At 45.8% G+C, this 19,144-nt stretch overlaps 2 protein-coding genes and 1 long non-coding RNA gene across 9 annotated transcripts in view; 2 read left to right on the forward strand and 1 right to left on the reverse strand.

Annotated features, from left to right (window-relative positions):
* LOC121594934 overlaps positions 1-11,984 on the reverse strand; it is a 55,731-nt gene extending 43,747 nt beyond the window's left edge. The window contains exons 1-2 of one of the 4 annotated variants that reach the window (XM_041918784.1): positions 11,910-11,984; positions 10,820-11,177 (exon numbers count right to left, since the gene is read on the reverse strand). The gene's annotated coding sequence lies outside the window, so the exon portion shown is untranslated. Of the gene's footprint in view, positions 1-10,819; positions 11,204-11,807; positions 11,826-11,909 lie in introns of those variants that run through there. The other 3 variants (XM_041918782.1, XM_041918781.1, XM_041918783.1) reach the window with 3 other exon arrangements.
* A 1,252-nt stretch (positions 11,985-13,236) lies between these two features.
* LOC121594400 (NADH-ubiquinone oxidoreductase 49 kDa subunit-like) lies at positions 13,237-15,770 on the forward strand. Of its 4 annotated transcripts, none has more exons than XR_006004967.1 (3): positions 13,237-14,602; positions 14,956-15,124; positions 15,754-15,770. XR_006004967.1 is itself a non-coding variant. In XM_041917601.1 (2 exons), exons 1-2 carry the CDS (start codon positions 13,366-13,368, stop codon positions 15,018-15,020), a joined length of 1,302 nt encoding a protein of 433 aa, XP_041773535.1. In that variant the 5' UTR covers positions 13,237-13,365; the 3' UTR covers positions 15,021-15,712. The 4 variants fall into 4 exon arrangements, 2 of the variants coding, with proteins under 2 accessions (XP_041773535.1, XP_041773534.1); XR_006004966.1 differs by lacking the exon at positions 15,754-15,770 and adding an exon at positions 15,263-15,711; XM_041917601.1 differs by lacking the exon at positions 15,754-15,770 and having other exon boundaries at positions 14,956-15,712.
* Positions 15,771-17,937: 2,167 nt separating this feature from the next.
* LOC121593222 lies at positions 17,938-18,699 on the forward strand. The gene is made up of 3 exons (XR_006004744.1): positions 17,938-18,039; positions 18,145-18,202; positions 18,270-18,699. It is a non-coding gene; the product is annotated as an uncharacterized LOC121593222 (long non-coding RNA).
* Positions 18,700-19,144: the final 445 nt, after the last annotated feature.

Raw genomic sequence — 19,144 nt, forward strand, 5'->3', positions numbered from 1 at the left:
CTGTAATTTTCGTTTGTTTCATTAATAGTTCAAAAAGCTGGCAAGGAGAGTAAGCTTACTTCTTCGCCGCTGATCTCCTGGGGTTTGATCGAAGGCCACCAACTTCACGCATAAACCACCAACTCACCAAACATGCTCTTAGCCCTTAAAGCTGCATTACCAAACCGTTTTATTTAACGAAAACGTTACCAAACCGTTCGCCGTTGACTGCTGACCGCAGCCAAAGCAGTCATCGGTCGTATGGGGTGTATCATTTGCATTTTTAATAGCCTGGCTCGCATAATAACTTTACCCACCCACGGTCACGGTTCCCTGCTGCGTAATAATGTCAGCCGTATAAAAGAGCAAACTATAGCGTCGGAAACCTACGGACAAAAAACACTCCAACCGGCAAGAAGAATTAAACCCGTGGTAAAACAATAGCGAACGGGCGCAGGTCCGAAGCATAACTTCATTTCCCCCCAGTGGCAATCAATCAAACAAAAATCACGCAACTTCTCGTTCACCCATGAGCCGCACGAGGCACAGGTGACAGGAACGGCTACGTGCAAACGGTTGACCAATGGGACCTTCCCACCATCGAAATGTCCGTCGATACGGTAGCTGAAAATGAAATTATTACACAATGTGACACGCTTTTCCTGCCCTTTCGTTCCCACCGAAACCCGTCTCAATCCAGCTGCGGAGAAGGCTACGACAAAAAGGAAACGTTGATGCAAATTTATTTCCCACCGGATATTTGAGCCACAGGAATCAGTGCCCCCGAAAAACGCATCCCAGCCAGGCGACAAAATGCTGACACTGGTAATTCTTCCCTGTTTTCTACGTTTGTTTTCCACGGTATGGATTTGTTTCTCTGTACCGCACAAGATAAATGGTACACAATTAACTCGACACACACACACACACAAACGCTTACACATTATATTGTTAATGAATCGAATGAAGAATCGTTTACAAATGAATAATGCCTCTTGTTTGGCCCGAAAAATAATGCTAATGAATGCGAAAAGCCCACCCATGTTTGGGCCCAACACAATGCGAACGAAGCGGAATCGTTATGTAATTTCATTCATTTCCGCAGAATGTTGGTTGGTTGGTTGTACAGTACACGTAGGCATCGAGATTGGTGAAAATTCGTTCCAATTGCAGACGCAGAAAAATATGGATTAAACCTTTAAAAACGTGCATTAATGTTGATTTCATTTTTAAATGAATATTTCTAGCAAGGATAGATAAACAAATTATGACTAATATTTAAAGAATCATTTTCAACAATTTTTCAATGAATTACATCAATTAAACTCAGTAAAATTTGATTAAAAAAATGAATAGCAGAAAATGTTCGATTTTATACAGGGCAAGCTAGATTTAAATTTTATATTCCTTCTTTTTAATACATCCATTGTTCTTTGTACGACCCCTTTACTAACAATTTTCCCTTAATAAAATACAGAATCGTCTCGTCAATATGTGCTCCAACCAATCGTTTCCTCGTTCTCCTTCTCCCTGAATTGATCAATCCAGCACCCGCGAGCAGTATTTGCACACTCTGGTACGATACTTTGTGCAGGCAAAGTGATAATGAATAAAACACGAAATGGCCCACCGTACTACACCAGACAGCGGGCAAACTTGTGCCTAAACTAACTTTGCGGACTGCACCCACACCCATGCAAACAGTGCAAACGAATAAACGGAGGTGGTGCACCACCAAAAACAAAACAAAAAACGACACCTTTACCCCTCGAGCCGACCAACCAGGAACAGGAGAGAGAGCTCAGCATCTGGAGCATTAGCCCTGCGGCCACAGCCAGCCGTTCCAAACCAAGCAGGGAGGTTTGGAAAAGCCCGACCTTAAAGGGTGAAGAGCTTATTGCTTTAACTTTTATTCCGCATTGTTGCACGCCGTGACCCAGCGCCCGCGTATGCCATGGCAAGAGTAAACCACAGTATTTTTTGCAACCCATTTCTTATTTTGCCCCGCTTTGGTTTTGCTTTAATTTTTGCAGGCATATTTGCGCCCATTTCCCAATCGCCCACACCACGCTGTTGTGCTGTTTTAGGTTTTTTTTTCTCCACGGTTATTGTGCTGTGTACATTTCCTGCTTTTATTTTTTGTTTTCCGTAATTTTCATCCAACATCCAATGTTCACTCTATCTGTTCTATCTTCTCCTGTGCCCATGTGTACCGTCGTATGGTATAATCGGTACAACCAGCAAAACAGCATAACAGACACACACAAAAAAATTCCCAAAATCCCGGAGCCCTGTGGCCAGCTGTAATAGAAAAGTGTTACATAAACTTTTGCTCCGCCAGCATACGAACACGATGGGGCACACCAACTGCCCCTCACTCTCTATAGGAGGGGTGAGTGGGCGAGGGCCACAGGAACGACCTGCCACGTGGAATCGGTCTTCGTAATGGGATTTAAAAGCTTGCGAATGGGGAAAAATCGAGACAAAGAATTTAATTCACTTTCCGGTTTAACTCCAGCACTAATCATGAATGTGGTGGAAAGTTTGTTCCTACTGCTGCTGCTACTCTTGGTGCTGCTGCCGGGGCAGGAATGGGGTGGAAATGTTTTGCATTTTAATAATGTAAGTAATTTGCAGGAAATATACTTCACGAAGCAAGCTTATTCAAATGAAATTTCATGAATGGTGATTGTGGATTTTTAAAATGAGCGAATTGCAACCAGCTGAAACAGAAGCTTTCGCTTACGAAATGGAACTTTTTTAACAAAGCTGGAATGGAAAGTTAGAAATACATTTTACTGTGCAATCTGTGCACGGATGTATGCAACACTTCATCACATTAGTTTTGACACAGCAAGCAAAGTGTAAGTGTATGTGGAAACATTTTGTTTTTATGTAGCAATAATTGCTCTAGTTTTGAAGCCAAACTGCAAATCCCATCTCCACTTTGCCACAAACGGTGCCATTTTATCCAGCTAAATGTGTTTGTCCCCTCAAACAAACCCATCAATTAGGCGTCGCAATCAATCATATTCACGCGCAACACGATTGCTCCTCACGGGTAATGCTCGAACAAATGCGTAGATTATTAGACGCCGGCGAGCGCCTGCTTTACACGCGGGAAAACCTCATTACCATAGCGCACGGTGACGCATCCTTCCGGGTGTATGCACACATGTTACAGCTCTGCTTGCAGCACCATACACACACACACTCTCCAGTGGCATAATTTTCACCCAATAGCGATGGCACATACACACACTCACACACACTGGCAATAAACGTTGGTGCACTTGTGCTTCAAGGATGGAATCATTATTTGCTCATTTCCAACACACACACACATACACACACTCACAAAAGTAAAAGAGATTTTGAAGCCGTGATATTAAGCTTCTGAAGCTTCTGAAGTACGCGATTATGAAACTCGCGCAAAGGCTCATCTGGTATTTGCTTGGTGCGTACTGCTTACACAATCCATACAACGCTTTACATTGCAACATGGCTTTCTGTCCCTGCCGGAATCTGAAGAACAAATTGCGACCGAACGAGATTTCTGCACACGCCCCACCAAAGATAGGACACAGACACAGAAAATGTGATTGTAAATCATTGCGCCCAAAAACGGTAATGGCTTTGCTCGAGGTTGAACAGGACGTGCACGCGACATTATTGAAAAACCCATTTGCTGGCTACCTCTTAAGGCTGTGTGTGTAACTTGTGTCACATTCGATGGTGTGATAAATTCAATTTTCAACTAGAAATCCTTACCCAAATTGTACAATCCGCAGGTAATAATTTTCGACCCATTTCAGCGCACTGGCTGGCGTGATACAGCGGGAAAATTGGGGGAAAAATTCAAGTAATGCCGAGCACCAGCTGCACGGAGATGTCCACCGTGTCGTAAGGGATTTCAAAGTTTTGCCAAAGTATTGTCTTTTGCCCTTAAAAAAGCAGGTGCAAATGGGCCTATAAATCATGTTTATAACGGGTGATTTAAGTAGCTTGCCATGTACTGAGAGCGAGTCTGTTGCTTGAAGCTTGAAATTAGGCAGGTAGCTCAACGTGTAAGGTTTACTACTCCGATTTGAAGTGTTAGGAGTTTTGTTTTAAGGATTTTGAAAAATCGCAGTCAATATGTTCCTTCCGATTGTGGAATCATTCAAATAAAACTAACATTGTACAAACAGCAAAGGGTCAAAGGGCTCATTCGGACAACGACATTGTTCCACAAGCGTTATATTATAGTTTCCCTCAAACAATCCAGCTTAATTCATGCCACATTGAAGCTATACAGTTTTTCGTACTATTTTGGTTGTTCATTAATTTTCCCACTCCTCATATTCCTTTTTTTTACTCCGGAAAAAACTGTCTACACACCCACGCAGCCGCTTTGTCGCCCTTCTGCACCTCCTGGCAGCTGCAAAACGAATGAATAATTCATACCCATCGAGCAAGAGTCACCGTGCAGCATCTGACCGACCGGGGTTAATCCCCACAGGACGACAATTAAAACAGCATCCGTTAGCTGCTTGCCAGCCAGATAACCAGGAGTGGAAGGGGACCATAAATTGACAGCAAACTGCATCGTAGAGCAGGTAAAAATCACCGTACATCTGCGTCCTGTCTCGATGACATTATGCACCGTCCGAGTGTTCGAGTGTCCGAGCAAAAACTAGCGCAGCAGCAGCCCGAGCAAGTGGACCGGAAATCAACAACCACTGCAAGCAAGGAGAGTACGAAACAGGAACAGGAACAGGCACAACAACAAAAACCCTTGTACACGACGTGCCGCAATCAATCCTTCTCAGCTGGATTGATTCCAGAAGACGATCAGCGAAACGACTGTACGCGAACACAAAAACGCTACCACCCACCCAACGGATGGGAAATAATCCGGATGTTGTTTTCATTTAAATGTAAATTTTCCAATCATCCCACAATTTTCCCTCGCACAGCACACACTTTTCACCTATCGAGGTTCGTCTGAGCCGAGGTCTGTCTGATTGCTGGATCAACCGGAGTCGATTGTGTCTGGTACGCGCCGCATTTGACCGGCAAGTAGACACGTAGACGCGTCAGATTGCAGGACTACAAATTGCTTCTCTCTTCCTCTCGTTTTCGTTCGATTCATGCCGGAGCAGCATTGTGAATGATTTGCACTGCTCGAAGTTTATGCCTGCCAGATAATGCATGCTTCTGAAGCCATGCCAACACTCGAACCCGCATGCTAGATAGATAGTTAGTGCCCGAGAATGAGGCAAGAGCTGAACGGCTCAAGAAACAAACCGTCAACGGACACAGAAAGGTTTGATGGGAGATGGCCTTCATTGGGCTGGTAAATGCGCATAAGCAGTCTTCAGGCATTGAAAGATCATCATAAAACAAAAATGCAAATGCTACCCTTGTTATTTTCTGTTTATGTTTTTTGATCATATGCCCCTAGTTGGCTGCGCGAGAACCTTCACAAATTGTTTATTATTTTTACCGATTTTTTATCCCTACCATTATCAATCTGATACTATTCATGACCCTGCGCGCGGCATCTGCGTATCAGCTGCAAATCAGTGAGCCTTGGCAACATTTTTTTAATTTTGTTTTGCTTCCGCCACTGGCGCTTCCTGTTTTCGTGTTTAGGGCCGCTCTATGCCCGACCCATCCATCCATGCGATCAAAGAACAACCCATTCATTATGCCCGGAATGCTTCATGCTTCAAAACGCGCGCCTCCATCCAAGCTTTCACGCTGCAGATGGCCATCATGATGGCCACCAGCACGTTGCTTTTTCCCATCGCGAGCTCGCGAGATAAGAGGCAACGCAAGAAAAGCACCTTTCATGGTGGTAGTTGTTGGGCGGTTGCCGTTGTTTGTTGCTGTGCCATCAAACGAGCAGCAGCACAGACAACACCGCCGGTCCAGACGTACATGGTGGTGGAATTTCTCCACACCGTAGCACCACGCCCGTACCGATAGGCAGAGGTTGCTCGCTTTTTGTCTAATTAATGAAGCATGGCTCTGGGGGGGCGAAGGTATCATTCCGCTTTGATTCTGCTTTGTACGTTTATTATCCGGCCTTAAGCGATACTTAAGCGTACTTTAAGATCAAATGGTTAGAATTGAAACCGTTCGGAATGCAGCACAGCACTCGTGGGCGCAGGGGATTGGCCTGAGCGGTCCAGCCAATTGCTTCGTTGGTAATGATGTTTTTTTATTGGCTCTTCAAAATTTAACGACCGTAACAAAGTGACACGGCGACACGATGGCAGGGTAAGCTAGGAAAATCTCGGAATTTAAATCCAAACATTGAATTGCTTCACAATCAAGTAAATCATTAAATATTTAACGATCTAGCTAATTTTAATTTCCGTTTTGTAGCCGAGCTCTTTCACTCTTTACACCATTTGCTGTGTTTATACTCATCAGACGACTCATTCCAATCAATCAAAATCATGCTAAAATTGAGATCAATTAATCCGTCACTAAACGAGTTGATTTACAGCCCTTTAGAGTGTTTGGATGGAGCGAAGCCAAAAACCCTATCCCGGGAACCTGGGAAACATTAAAGTGTTCTACACAAAAAAAAAGTCAATTGTACTTGCATGGGCAAACGAATAGCTAAGCACTAGAACCTATCGGTGAGTTTTATCGCCATTCCGTTCGAGCTCATCGCGGTAGATTACTATCACTCCATTTGCAGAGCAGTGATGAAACAGTTAAGCCTATCGTCCCGTCCCTCTCGAACAACACTTCATTCCAAACAAACAAAAAACTCCTCGTCAAACAACAGACTTTGGCAACCCCAAAGCAAAGTGACTGTACTATCCCGACTTGTTAAGGACGGACGCAAACGTCTTGCCCGTAATCGTTAAGTGCTCCACATCGAGACAAGTACGCAAACACAAACCTCGTTTGTGTCTATATTTGATGGGCATCTTCACCGGGAACCCGGGGACACTCTGTTGCCTGGCTGGCTTCCTGATTGGTTCGCAAGATTCTGCCCCACTGAAATGGCTTTCGTAATTAAACAGCACCCTGAACCGAAGCACAACCAGGCCCCGCTATGCACTGCTACCAGGCACGGCCATAATTGTTAGGATCGAAACGACGATTGTACCTTTGTGTTCAGTGTACAACAAAGACCCCCCGATCCTAAGCGCTTGGAGCTAATTTCTACCAGCAGGTGGCCCGTTCGCTAGCGTACTAGTGTTTTGCCTTTCCACGAAAAAAGGACAGTCACCAAGATGGGCCATATTAGCCGTTGTATTGACATTTTACGCTAGTCGAAAGAAGCTTACCATCCGGACGGATAGCGAGTTTTTGGAACGATACGTGAGTACATAATCCTCGGTTAAGGTGCTAACAATTCGCTGCGAGCCATCCCGACCCATTCATGCTGCTTGCTGTCCCACCAGCTCACAAGCTACCAGGCGTCTCCATTGATTTTCACGATAACACTGACTAACGAAAGAGAGGGATCCAAGCAACCAAAAAAAAAGCACGTTACATCGCACAGGTCTCCAACACATGTTTGAAAAGGGATTACAGAAGCACAGAAGCATTGTGGGTAGGTGGAAAGGTGCTGTACCGAGCAACAACCATTCAACATCTCACACAAAAAAAAAACAGGGAGGAAGAAACACATGCTGTAACATAATGTCGCTAATAAAGCCGGATGCTTCATGGTGTATGCGTTCCATTAGGAAAGTGGAAACTGAGAGCAAACACACACACACACACACACATACACACGCCGGTACATTGTCATCGGTACGTTCTTTTGAGAGCGAGGCAGAAACCACACGGTGGGTACAAAACATGGCCGTATTACTACTCCCTTTTCTTCCAGCATCCAGCATTACCAACAACAGCGACACAAAAAAATGCCAATCCTTTTCACTTCGGGTGTAAACCCTTGTGGGTCGTGGGCGCGGTGACTCTCCTTCGAACGAGGATAATCATTTGCCACAACCTCTTCAGATCAAGAGGGGGGCGCTTGGTAGAGTTTGTGAATAAAAAGATGAAATCTTTAGGCACTGGCACACAACGAGAGAGTGGAAATGCAGACAACAATGAACTTGAGTGTGTAAACAATTGCGTAAGCTGGGATGCTTGCTTTTGTCTTTTTTCCCCATTAGCGATTCGTCCGTCTGACGTCCGTTGAGATACGGTACCGGGTGGGCCTGTCTGTCTGTTAGGTCCTCTAGGTCTACCTTGCAGGCTTTATTTACATTTACAAGGGACGACAGTGTCTTGCCTCCTGTGGGCACGGTAAAAAAAAAACAAACGATGCCAAAAGCTATGCGCCCCTCTTCTCTACCCCTTCCTGTCCAATGCTACACTATGTATGCTTTATACGGGCAAGACCTAGCACACACACCAAAATCCGAATCCTTTCCGATTTTCGAGCCTTTTTTCGTTGCCAATAGCACGCTCAGCCAAGGCTAAAAGATTCAAACACTAACCCTCCCAAATCTGCATTCCCTCCGAGATTGAGAGGGAGAGAGAGAGAAAGAGACCGAGAGAAAGAGTTCGAAGTTCAATCTCGTCTTCCTGTCTTCCTTTACAACGCGCCGTCGGAAAGCGAAGGGTTAATCTTTTCCGGTCGGTCGATACCGGGCTCGCGCTGGCAGTGACCTTTTCTTTCAATTCCAATGTCGGTTGTATATTTGGCTTCGACTATGCTTGTGGATTTTTTATTATTTTATTCCAGTTCCTCTTTCTACTATATTTGATTCGTACAACTGAAGGCCAACAATGGTCAAAAGGGGAAAGGATACTGGTGACCGGTACAAGATATTAGTTCGGGACTTTTTTTTGTTCTCTCTCTCTCTCTCGCTCTCTTTCCCTCACACACTTTTGCTTCTTATCTACTTCGCACAGAATGCGAAGCGGCTTTGTGGCTAAAATAAGGATCATGGTCAAAAGTTTTCGATCGGCCTCAAATCGGTTTACGACGTTAGGCTTATGTAGTTGGACGTTCAATCTATAATACTGAGATGATTGATTTATCCCGCTATACAGTTTGAATTAAAAATGAATCTGTTACATAAAACCCGTTTTACGAAACATTTAAGCGTACAATCTTAATATCTCATGTTGTATGTTTCCCCTATAACGGACACATAACTAGATATAATAGGAAAACATAAAGGTTATTTTTATATTACCAAATTCTTAGAAGACTTATTGTTTAATTTACAAAAAAAATAAAATCCAAAAAGTTTGAATAAACAAACAATAGAACACGATAAAAGCAATTTCAATATTTATATTCCCGGTTACTCTCAACAAAATGCATCTTTCCTGCTGCAACGCTCTAACCATTGAACACATTGCGCAACACATCCACTGCAGCCTGAATGCACCTCCTTAGCATCTGTTTTGTTTGCATTTGCCATTCGAATTGTTTGCAGCAAAAAAAAAAACGTCTCAACACCTATGCACACGAAAACACAGGCACACACACATACACCAGAGCATTATAGCTTCGCTCCCTTACGGGGAAAAGAATGGAGTATTCTCCTGCAAGACAAAATCGCTTCCGTAAGCAAGCAGCGGCGATGCTTCACCGCAATGCACGTAACCCACGTAGCCTCTCGCCTGAGCGTGATTTTTCCTACCCCCTAGTGTTCACCCCTGGGTGGGTTTGATGCTTCTTTTAATTCACCGTCAGTTTTCCACGCGCAAGGATGTGCACGTGCTCGAGCGGCCGCTATCGGTGCCTGTCTGGTGAAAGGATTTGTCCTTATCGTCCACTTCGGCTAAGAGTTGGGTGGATTTTCCCCCTTCCTTTGCCCGTGGCCGCCCTGCACAAACACACACACACAGAGAGGGGGGAGAAAACTTGACGAAAAATCCTCTCGAAAGCGCGCCCATCCCGTCTGAGCCCGTCTGAGCCGTCGCTTTGTGCCCAAAAGGCAGGGCAAAATGAAGCCAGCTAACTCGAGGTTTTCCCTGTCCAATCAGCAGCACCTCATCCTTTCACCTACCCTACCGAAAAGGCCCGTATGCCCACACAATAATATCCATTATTACGATTACAAACAACGGGTTCTGTGCCGACAGTCGTCGGTGCATCCCACCGTTATGATCGAAAGCACCGCGAAGATGCCAGCGTTCATCAACCGGATGCTGCTTGATCGTGGGCTTGAGCTTCAAGGGGGCCACGCTTGTTTTCTTTCTATCTACCAAGACGCATCAGCGTGGCTCGCACACCTTTTTATTCGTACACGATGCAGCGAACGTGGAGAGGCATTTCTTTCTTCTCGACCTCACGGGATACTGCCAGCCAGATAAAACTGTCTACATTCGCGACCATGATTTCAACCAGACACACACCGGCACACCCTTTACATGAAAAGCATCCACACCGGATGGCTGTGAGCCCTCTTTCATTGTCACTGCAAGGCTTCATTTCGTTTTAAATTGCAGCAAAAAAAAACAACGATGCCTACGGTTTCCAGAGCGAACGAAAGGCGAAACCCATTCCTTTTATGTGCATATGTGCATCTTGTCTTTGAGTTGCTTGACTTTTTCTTCCACCTTCCAAGCCGCAGTAGGCCATGCCATGGAAGAGGGGAAAACTTTTGCTCGCCTCAGCAGTACTGCCTGGAGTGGGCTTGAAGTGGCGATACCGAGAAAAGAAACGAACAGCCCTGCAACGGTACTACTACTACACATGCTCTCGCGCGCTGCACAAAAGCGTATTCCGTTGCCCCGTCTACAGCGCACTGCCCGGGCTAGATGGAGTAGTATCCTATACCCTAGCCATCTGTCCATCCTGAATCAGTTCTTTTCCTCCTTGAATAGCGGGGAGGCGATGGAATGTAAATTTACTCACCGTTTCGTGACTGCTTCTTTCCGTCTTGCACTGCGTCAAGCTGAATGTCAAAACCTGCCAACCCTCGCCCGTTCTTGGCGAGATGCTGTTCTCCGGCTGCCAGCGGCTGCCCAGCCGCTTCCTGCTTCGTCCTTCACTTAGTTAACTCTTGGGCACGATTTTACTTGACACACTGATCACAACCACACACACTCATGCAAACACAATCACACACACACACAGTGACTGTGTGAAGCTGTCATATGCCACACGGCGACACACACGGACGCGATGCCTGCTCTGATTCTGTCAGGCGGTCCGTTTTGCTTTGCTTTCTGCCCCTCTTTTTTTAGGGAGGGAATACAAGATGGACTGGAGGCTGCTGGAAACAGTCACAACAAGGAGCTAGGATGGTAAAGGTTGAAGCTGTCAACTTGAAACAAGAAAGGCAATGCCCAAGATGCACACAAAAACCGTGGTTCCACGGTGTTAGCTACGAGCGAGGGATGAAAATAGGCAACACCGGGGAGGGCAGCGAAGCAGCGAGAACGGCTAAGTACTCCGTGTCTCCGGAAAGGGATGGTTCACTGTTGAAGTGTGTCGAGTGAAGGGGGGAACTAAGGCAGATTAAAAAAAAGAGGAAATAGGATAGGGGAATGACAATCGGGTCCGTATATTATCCCTGCAAATCCACCGACTTTGAGTTGAGCAAAAAAAAAAGAGGGTAAGTTGAATATGTAAATGGAATCATGCACAAACCCAATGCACACAGTGTCTTAAATATGGAAATATTAACAACCCACCAACACAACCCTCGCCCTGGTGTGCGGCAGTCATGTGTACTTTGTCAAGCTACGTTGCACTTTTACCGAGGCTTGCACTTGTAGAATCTAGACGATTCTTACACTACCGGGCATGAGTGCATCGGAATTCCACACGAATTGTTTGAAAAACATTGCTTCTTTTTTAGTTGAGAAGCATCCCGTTCACTGTATGAATCGCATCTCACCAGTTGTTCATATCTTGGGTCATTATACTGTAAAGAATATGCTCCCTTAATTTCACACTTTGTTTGATCACTTTCACTTAATACACTGTGTACGATACCAACCAACAATGACGATGCTCTCCCAAACACTTCTGCACGACTGAACGGTCACGACGGAACTGCACACGAACGCGAAAGCGAATCCTGTCCCTCGTTTCAGGATGTACCGCGATGTAAAGGAATGTGAGTGACTCGTTCTACGGAGAGTGAGAGAGTGAGAAATCGAGAGCGAGTGTACAAGAATCCTGCGAGATACCGTTACCAGAGTTCATTTTTCCAACCTAAAACCACCGACAAACCGACGTGACACTTCGAACAAAATGAGCTTCAAAAGTTGTCTCCTTATTTCAAATGAAAATACGTTAAACACTAGCGCCATCTCTATAATGATTCGCTTACTACACTGACACAATGAAGAAACTGCTAAACCCCCTTTTTGTTTTTCTTCGCAAATTCCAATGCGTATTGTTTTATGTACTTCTCACATCTTTTGCATTGATTTGGAAACTTATAAAATGATTTTCCTGGGTGTTTTGTCCAATAATTCTCACAAAATCTTGCCTCACACTTCCTTCGCCATTTGTATTTAGAAAAGTTGTTTACATCGAAGCAGCAGTGAACAGGGCTTACTTTGACAGAAGTGTTCGCTTCACTGGTAAATGACAGTACTTTCGTGTGGGACACTTTTGTAACGCCAGTGTCATGTCGGTTTGTCGGTGCTAAAACTATCTGTGGAACCAAAGTGTATGAATATCAGGTGGTCTCGTCCCATACAAATTGACAACTAATTTCGGAATCAAAAAAAGCTCCTTTTGACAGAATGGGTGAAATGAATTTCCATAGGAACCGTTCGCTTTGTTCTTAGCAACACATATGTAGTACACATTGGTGTCCTCATCGACGGCATTATTTTGATCCAAAAATGGATTTAAATAGTTCAGATTTGGTTTAGCTTACAATAACAAATATTTTGAGTGCTTTTTAAGGTATTTCTGTGCAAATAACGAAGATTCTAAGTTTGTTTGTGTATTAGGCAAGTCGTCAGAAAGCTTGTTTGGGGAAATGTTTTCACCCATGCTGTCAAAAAGTGACGTTCAACTTTTGCTATGAAAAACAGGCTATGAGACCACCTGATATTCATACACTTTGTGTGGAACGATCAATGCCACGGGAAAAGATGTGAAGAATAATGAAAAAGTGGTGTATTTTTTTACTTTTTTGGAGTAAAATGATTAATTTAAAAAATCTCTCTAGAGAATCGAAAATGTTTGGCTTATCTAAAATTAAATTATGATGTGAAAAATCTTGAATGGATATCCATGTCAACGTATATTTTAAATTCTAGTGCGTTCACATCTGGCATTCGCCACAGTGACAGCTGTCAAATAGTAGTCGAGGATGGATTGCGAAGCATCCTATTCCCACAGCTTGTGCATTGTGATTCTATCCCAAGAACCATAGTAAACCCAACATTCAGGACAGAAAAGTGGATGATAAAGCACCGAAACAAACAACCAAGATGGTATTCTGTGTGTTAAACGCCGCAGCAAAGCGAACACCATCGACTGTTTACGTAGTCGGCCGTGGGCTGCTGCAAAATGTCGCCGCACCGTACCGATTGCATCAGCAGCCAGCCCGTGCGGCGGGCAAATGGTTTCCGGACGAACAGTTCGTCGAACAATTCAAAGGCCCAGTAATGTACCCGGACCACGTAACTGCACGCTGGAAGCTTCCGCCATGGAACAGCAAGATTGCACCGGTCGAGAAGCAGGTGCGCAATCTGAAGATCAACTTCGGACCGCAGCATCCGGCTGCCCACGGTGTGCTGCGCCTGGTGCTGGAGCTGGACGGCGAAACGGTCATGCGTGCGGATCCGCACGTTGGGCTGCTGCACCGCGGCACCGAGAAGCTGATCGAGTACAAAACGTACGTGCAGGCCCTGCCCTACTTCGACCGGCTCGACTACGTCTCGATGATGTGCAACGAGCAGTGCTACTCGCTCGCGGTGGAAAAGCTGCTCAACATTGAAATCCCGCCGAGGGCGAAGTACATCCGTGTGCTGTTTGCGGAAATCACACGCATCCTCAACCACATCATGGCGATCGGTACGCACGCACTGGACGTGGGAGCGCTGACCCCCTTCTTCTGGCTGTTTGAGGAGCGGGAAAAAATGATGGAGTTTTACGAGCGCGTGTCGGGGGCGCGCATGCACGCCGCCTACGTTCGACCGGGTGGTGTCGCGCAAGACATTCCGCTCGGGTTGCTGGACGATATCTACGACTTTGCGGTCCGGTTCGGCGAACGGTTGGACGAGGTGGAAGATGTGCTAACGACCAACCGGATCTGGGTGCAGCGGACGGTGAACATTGGGGTCGTTACGGCCGAGGATGCCCTGAACTATGGCTTCAGCGGCGTTATGCTGCGGGGTTCCGGTATTAAGTGGGACCTGCGGAAGGTGCAACCGTACGATGCGTACGATCAGATGGAGTTCGATGTACCGATCGGTACGAAGGGCGACTGCTACGATCGGTATCTGTGCCGCATTGAGGAGATGCGCCAGTCGCTGCGCATTATCGACCAGTGCCTCAATCGGATGCCGGCCGGTGAGATTAAGACGGACGATGGGAAGATATCGCCACCGTCCCGCACCGAGATGAAACAATCGATGGAGGCGCTTATCCATCACTTTAAGCTGTTTACGCAGGGGTATCAGGTGCCGCCCGGGTCCACGTACACGGCGGTGGAAGCGCCAAAGGGTGAGTTCGGTGTGTATCTGGTGTCGGACGGGTCCAGTCAGCCGTATCGGTGCAAGATTAAGGCGCCCGGCTTTGCCCATCTGGCGGCGCTGGACAAGATTGGACGGCATCACATGCTGGCGGATGTGGTGGCCATTATCGGCACGCTGGATGTCGTGTTTGGTGAGATTGATCGCTAAGACGGGTCGTTGCAAATGACCAAAAATGAATGACATAAACAAATTTCAGTATTATATCTGTTAATTGTAATACGGTAAATCTTGGCAAATACAAAAGCTTCAACATAAAACTCGGTTACAAGCAAACATTACGATTACAGTAATTCATTCGCCTTTCTCATTCATCCGTTACAGCCACAACACTCACGAAAATCGGAAAAAACCCGATGGAAAATCCCCGAGAGAAAGAAAAACAGTGAGCAACCGAACACATCTCAGCTGTTCTAGTGAGAAAACCCCTTTTCATCGGAAAAATGCTCCAAACGCCGATGGGAGAGCATAGCTTTTTAATCAGAGAGAACGAGTGAGTAATGGTAAATTTCCCCCAAAGAGCATCCTATTCTGATGGGAAACTCTCTCCCATCATCCCCGGTATGTGTTGTGTGTTGCGCGTTGGTTTATTTTGCCGGCCGGTGCCGTCTGAATGCCGCCATTACGGCAGGCACATAAGAAGAGGCAGCAGCAGCATATAGGACTGGGTAGAGTACATAGCTTTCACCGCAACAGTTTCGTACCTGTTGTTGTTGTCCTGCCGGTCGGTTCTTCAGCGGCTTCCAAACGTTCGGGAGACGGGGTGAACACGTATAAAAATGTCTCGAGCTGGGAGGATCGTGATTTTCTGGTGATGAAATTTATGGGATCGACCTCGGCTCGATTTTGGGGGTCAGTTGATATGAGAAATCTTTTTTTTTCCTAAATCCTTGGTTACATGACAGTATTAGTTAGGTAGTGAAAATATATGAATTTAAATTTAAATAATAAACGACAGGTACGGAAACGGGAATAAAAATAATTAGAGCACTTAGGTAAAGGTAAATAATTAGGTCTATTTTTTGTTACTTTTTAATTGCTATGAAAAGTATTTAATTGTGTAGTAGAATAATGCGGCGAACAACGAGATTTACAGCGTAAAATTATTATCATATTCCATAGCTTCGGAACCAGAAAATGAATATAATTTTAATCCATATATAGAAGAAGCCATGATATCAAAACTGTTTTGCAAAAATTGTTTGAAGCATTAGTTTCAAAAATGTTGGTACGAAACTATGACAAATTCGGAAATCATCCTAAACGACCAAAAGATCATTGGAAATGCTGTAAGAACACGCTGCAGACCTGGGTTCTTCATGTTCGTTATTTGATTTTTCATGTTCTGGTCCAAAACGTTCATCCTTTAACCTTACGAGTGAAATTACTAATACCAAACGTTAGTCGCCTTGTGCAGCGCCATGTATTGCAAAATGAAAGTACTATCATTTTATGTCGTTAGTTTTATTTGAACAATATCCAAAATGCGTCGTAAATGTCAATATTTTTTCTCAAAATTCAAATCTTTTTTTTCTAAAAACATGACTCACACCACGCCCAAACATGTCGCAAACTTCAAACCTTAATACAGCATATAGTACTAACTCTTTGTCTGTCTGTAAGTTACTTCTAAAAATAAGATCTAATTGAGCTTAACCGTCTTGTCTGACCGCAGATAATACAATTTCAGATCTTTTGTACGCTTAACACTCAAACATTCCCTCATCCATGTCATCCTGACATCACCCCGTCTCAATTGGTGGTTTGATCAAGCAACAACGCCGCCACTGATGACGAGGACGACAAAGGACGCACACAACCTGCAATAAACTTTTGCCTCCCAGCACAAGACAGCTGAAAGATGGCACCACGTGCATGACGCAACCAGCCAGCAGTGTCAAAGTAGAGCCTGTACTTACCTACCACTACCGCCAAACAAAACCCACAATCAACCCGTAGTGATCAACGTACATTCGCTTCTCCGAACCGTAGATTACCTCCTAGCCCCGCGGGCTGAAAGGGGAAAAACCACAACCGATGGAAGTTCCACGACGTAATCATCAGTGTAAGCATCATAGCAAGCCGTGTGGCGGTATACTTTGTCGCCATTTTCGCCCAACGGGACTGGCTGGAGTGAAGGAGAAAGTGTGTGAGAGAGAGAAAGAGGCAGTTGCTGCCCCTACACAACGCAACGCACACGTGTGTCTGGCGGGGAGTGTACGTAGGTTGATTGTCTCGTTTACTACAACCGTTGTGCGCTCGGCTGATCTTTAGTAATTTTTAAACTAATTACATAAATGAGTTACTTCCGCTGGCTCTCAGCCCTGCTGTCGGGATGCTGGCACAGGGAGTGTGCGTTGAGACATACCTCCCTTTCTAGTGGTTTGAGGTTTTTGCTAATGCTGTTTACCTTGATTTCTAAACTCGATACGACAGGTGGGAGGTGGCAAACGGGCGGTAATGATTGTTGCAACAAATCAGGGAAAAGTGGATGAGTTTACCAGGCACTGTCAGAAGTTGTGGTTGTAGATTGATGATGATAGGAAACTCCCAAGTGTAACAGTTTAAATAATCTACCGATAAAACCATAAAACAGACCTGGTAGCAAACTACATTGTACTTATGACGATCGTTTCCGAGACCGTTTTAGACTCTCACGCTGAAAAAAATAATCCCACAATCAATATGGAATGCGAAGCATTTATAAAGCGTCCAAGCGCCACTGAAGCGAAGACATTCCAGGCAACTCGGCAAAAAAGAGAGCCAAGATATGATGCCGGGAGGGAAAAAATCACGCCCAACCTGCACTGCAATCGGCATGCCAACGTGTGCCATAATCTACTCAGCCCCTTTCATAAACTCACAAACGACCGCCGCACCGGTGTGCCGGCCCCTTGGGGTGAAGCCAGAAGCCGGTTTTGCAACTACAAAGGATTCCAATTAAAAAATACCTTCAGCCTCATTGCGTAAGCCTTGATGGCTGGGTCAGTTCGCATCCGCAGCAAGCGCTGGAAACCGATTCCCATAGGACAATCGGAAATAGTTCCCACCCGCTCTATCCCCGCTTGACTTTCACAAAACGCGCGCACGCTGCTTGACACTTCCGCTTGACCGGTAACGGCTCCCCCCGCTCTCCTTCTCCTCCATCCCGACTCAAGACGGTAAGGCATGTGTGAGTAAGGATGCATTTTTGCGCCCCTCCCCTTTGCTCTGGAATCTTTCTCACCTGTCATGGTTCGTTACCATGTCAACCGAGCGAAAGGGGACCTATTCCTATTTAGTTTTTTGTTCCACAAAACCTAGTAGCCCGGTTGGCGCGTTGAAGTGAGGCGGGAAGGTGAAAGTGACTGACACACTGGCTGACAGCGCTCTCTAGCGTGTGCACACATTTCACTCGATGGGCAAAAGGTAAAATATTTCCATTCAAAATTGCATTCATCTTCACCATTCTACGTACGTACGTTTTTGGTTTTTTTTCTCTCTCTCTCTCTGTTTTCCCACCACTCGGAGCAGCAAGCACACAGTGGAATGCCGGAGACTGTCAGCAGTTGAGGTGGAGCAACCGTACCGAGTAAGCATTGTACCGGGTTGGACGTGGTTCGGTCTTTAAAACGGGTGACGGGATTTTTCCTTTGCAGTGACACATTTGGCTGGACGGTTCATGTTGCCATGATAAAAATAAAGCACCGCTAAGGGGTAAACCAAAGCTGAAGCGGAAAGGATGCCCCCCGAATGCCCGTCCTCCATTCCTCAGGCGCAATCCGGCGGCGTTGGCGGGGGTTTTCCCCGATTAAAACCCCAAAGACCCGTACCTTGATCTCGGCAAACTCTCCCGCACGGGGTACGGGCGCCGACACATGGCTGACAGGGAAATGATAACAAACATTTTCCCTCGCTAACATACACCCCCGGATCCCTCCCGCTCCCTTGTTCTGTGTGACTTGGGGATTTTGAGGAGGAATGGGATATGCTTATTTGCTTTCTCTCGTTCCTCCAAAAACAAAAGCAGCAGCAGCAGCGGCAAAAAAACACCCACGTCGCGCTTCAATCCATCCCGCGCCGGGGGGGGGGGGGGGGTCGACGGTTGTTTTGAATTCTTCTCGCCCCCCCCCCCCTTTGTCTTTCCCGAAAGGGTGTATAGTAGCGCTCGATGCAACACGAAACCAGCCAGCGTTTGTTTGCTGTTTGGCAAGAGATAATGATAAATGTACACCCGGCCCGTTGGCGCGGGATTTGTTCGGGACCGGTACGACTGCGACCATGCATTCATTGCCCTCGGTCTGTCTGTACACGAGCCAGCCCACTCCCGGAACGGGTGGAGACGACCAATATGCTTTATTTCTGGGAGCTCTTGCGTGAAAACGGGGTACCGCTGATTAAAAACGTATTTTAATCTGCCACTCTGGTCGTAAATCGTGTGCGCCTGGAGCATGGAAGGAATGGGATTTGGTCGTTCCGTTGGATCGTCTATGCTTCGAGTATTGCTATTGCTGGAGCGAATAAATCTAAAACT

This window comes from Anopheles merus, chromosome 2L (genome assembly GCF_017562075.2).
Source record: "Anopheles merus strain MAF chromosome 2L, AmerM5.1, whole genome shotgun sequence".
NCBI classification, from domain to species: Eukaryota; Metazoa; Arthropoda; class Insecta; order Diptera; family Culicidae; genus Anopheles; species Anopheles merus.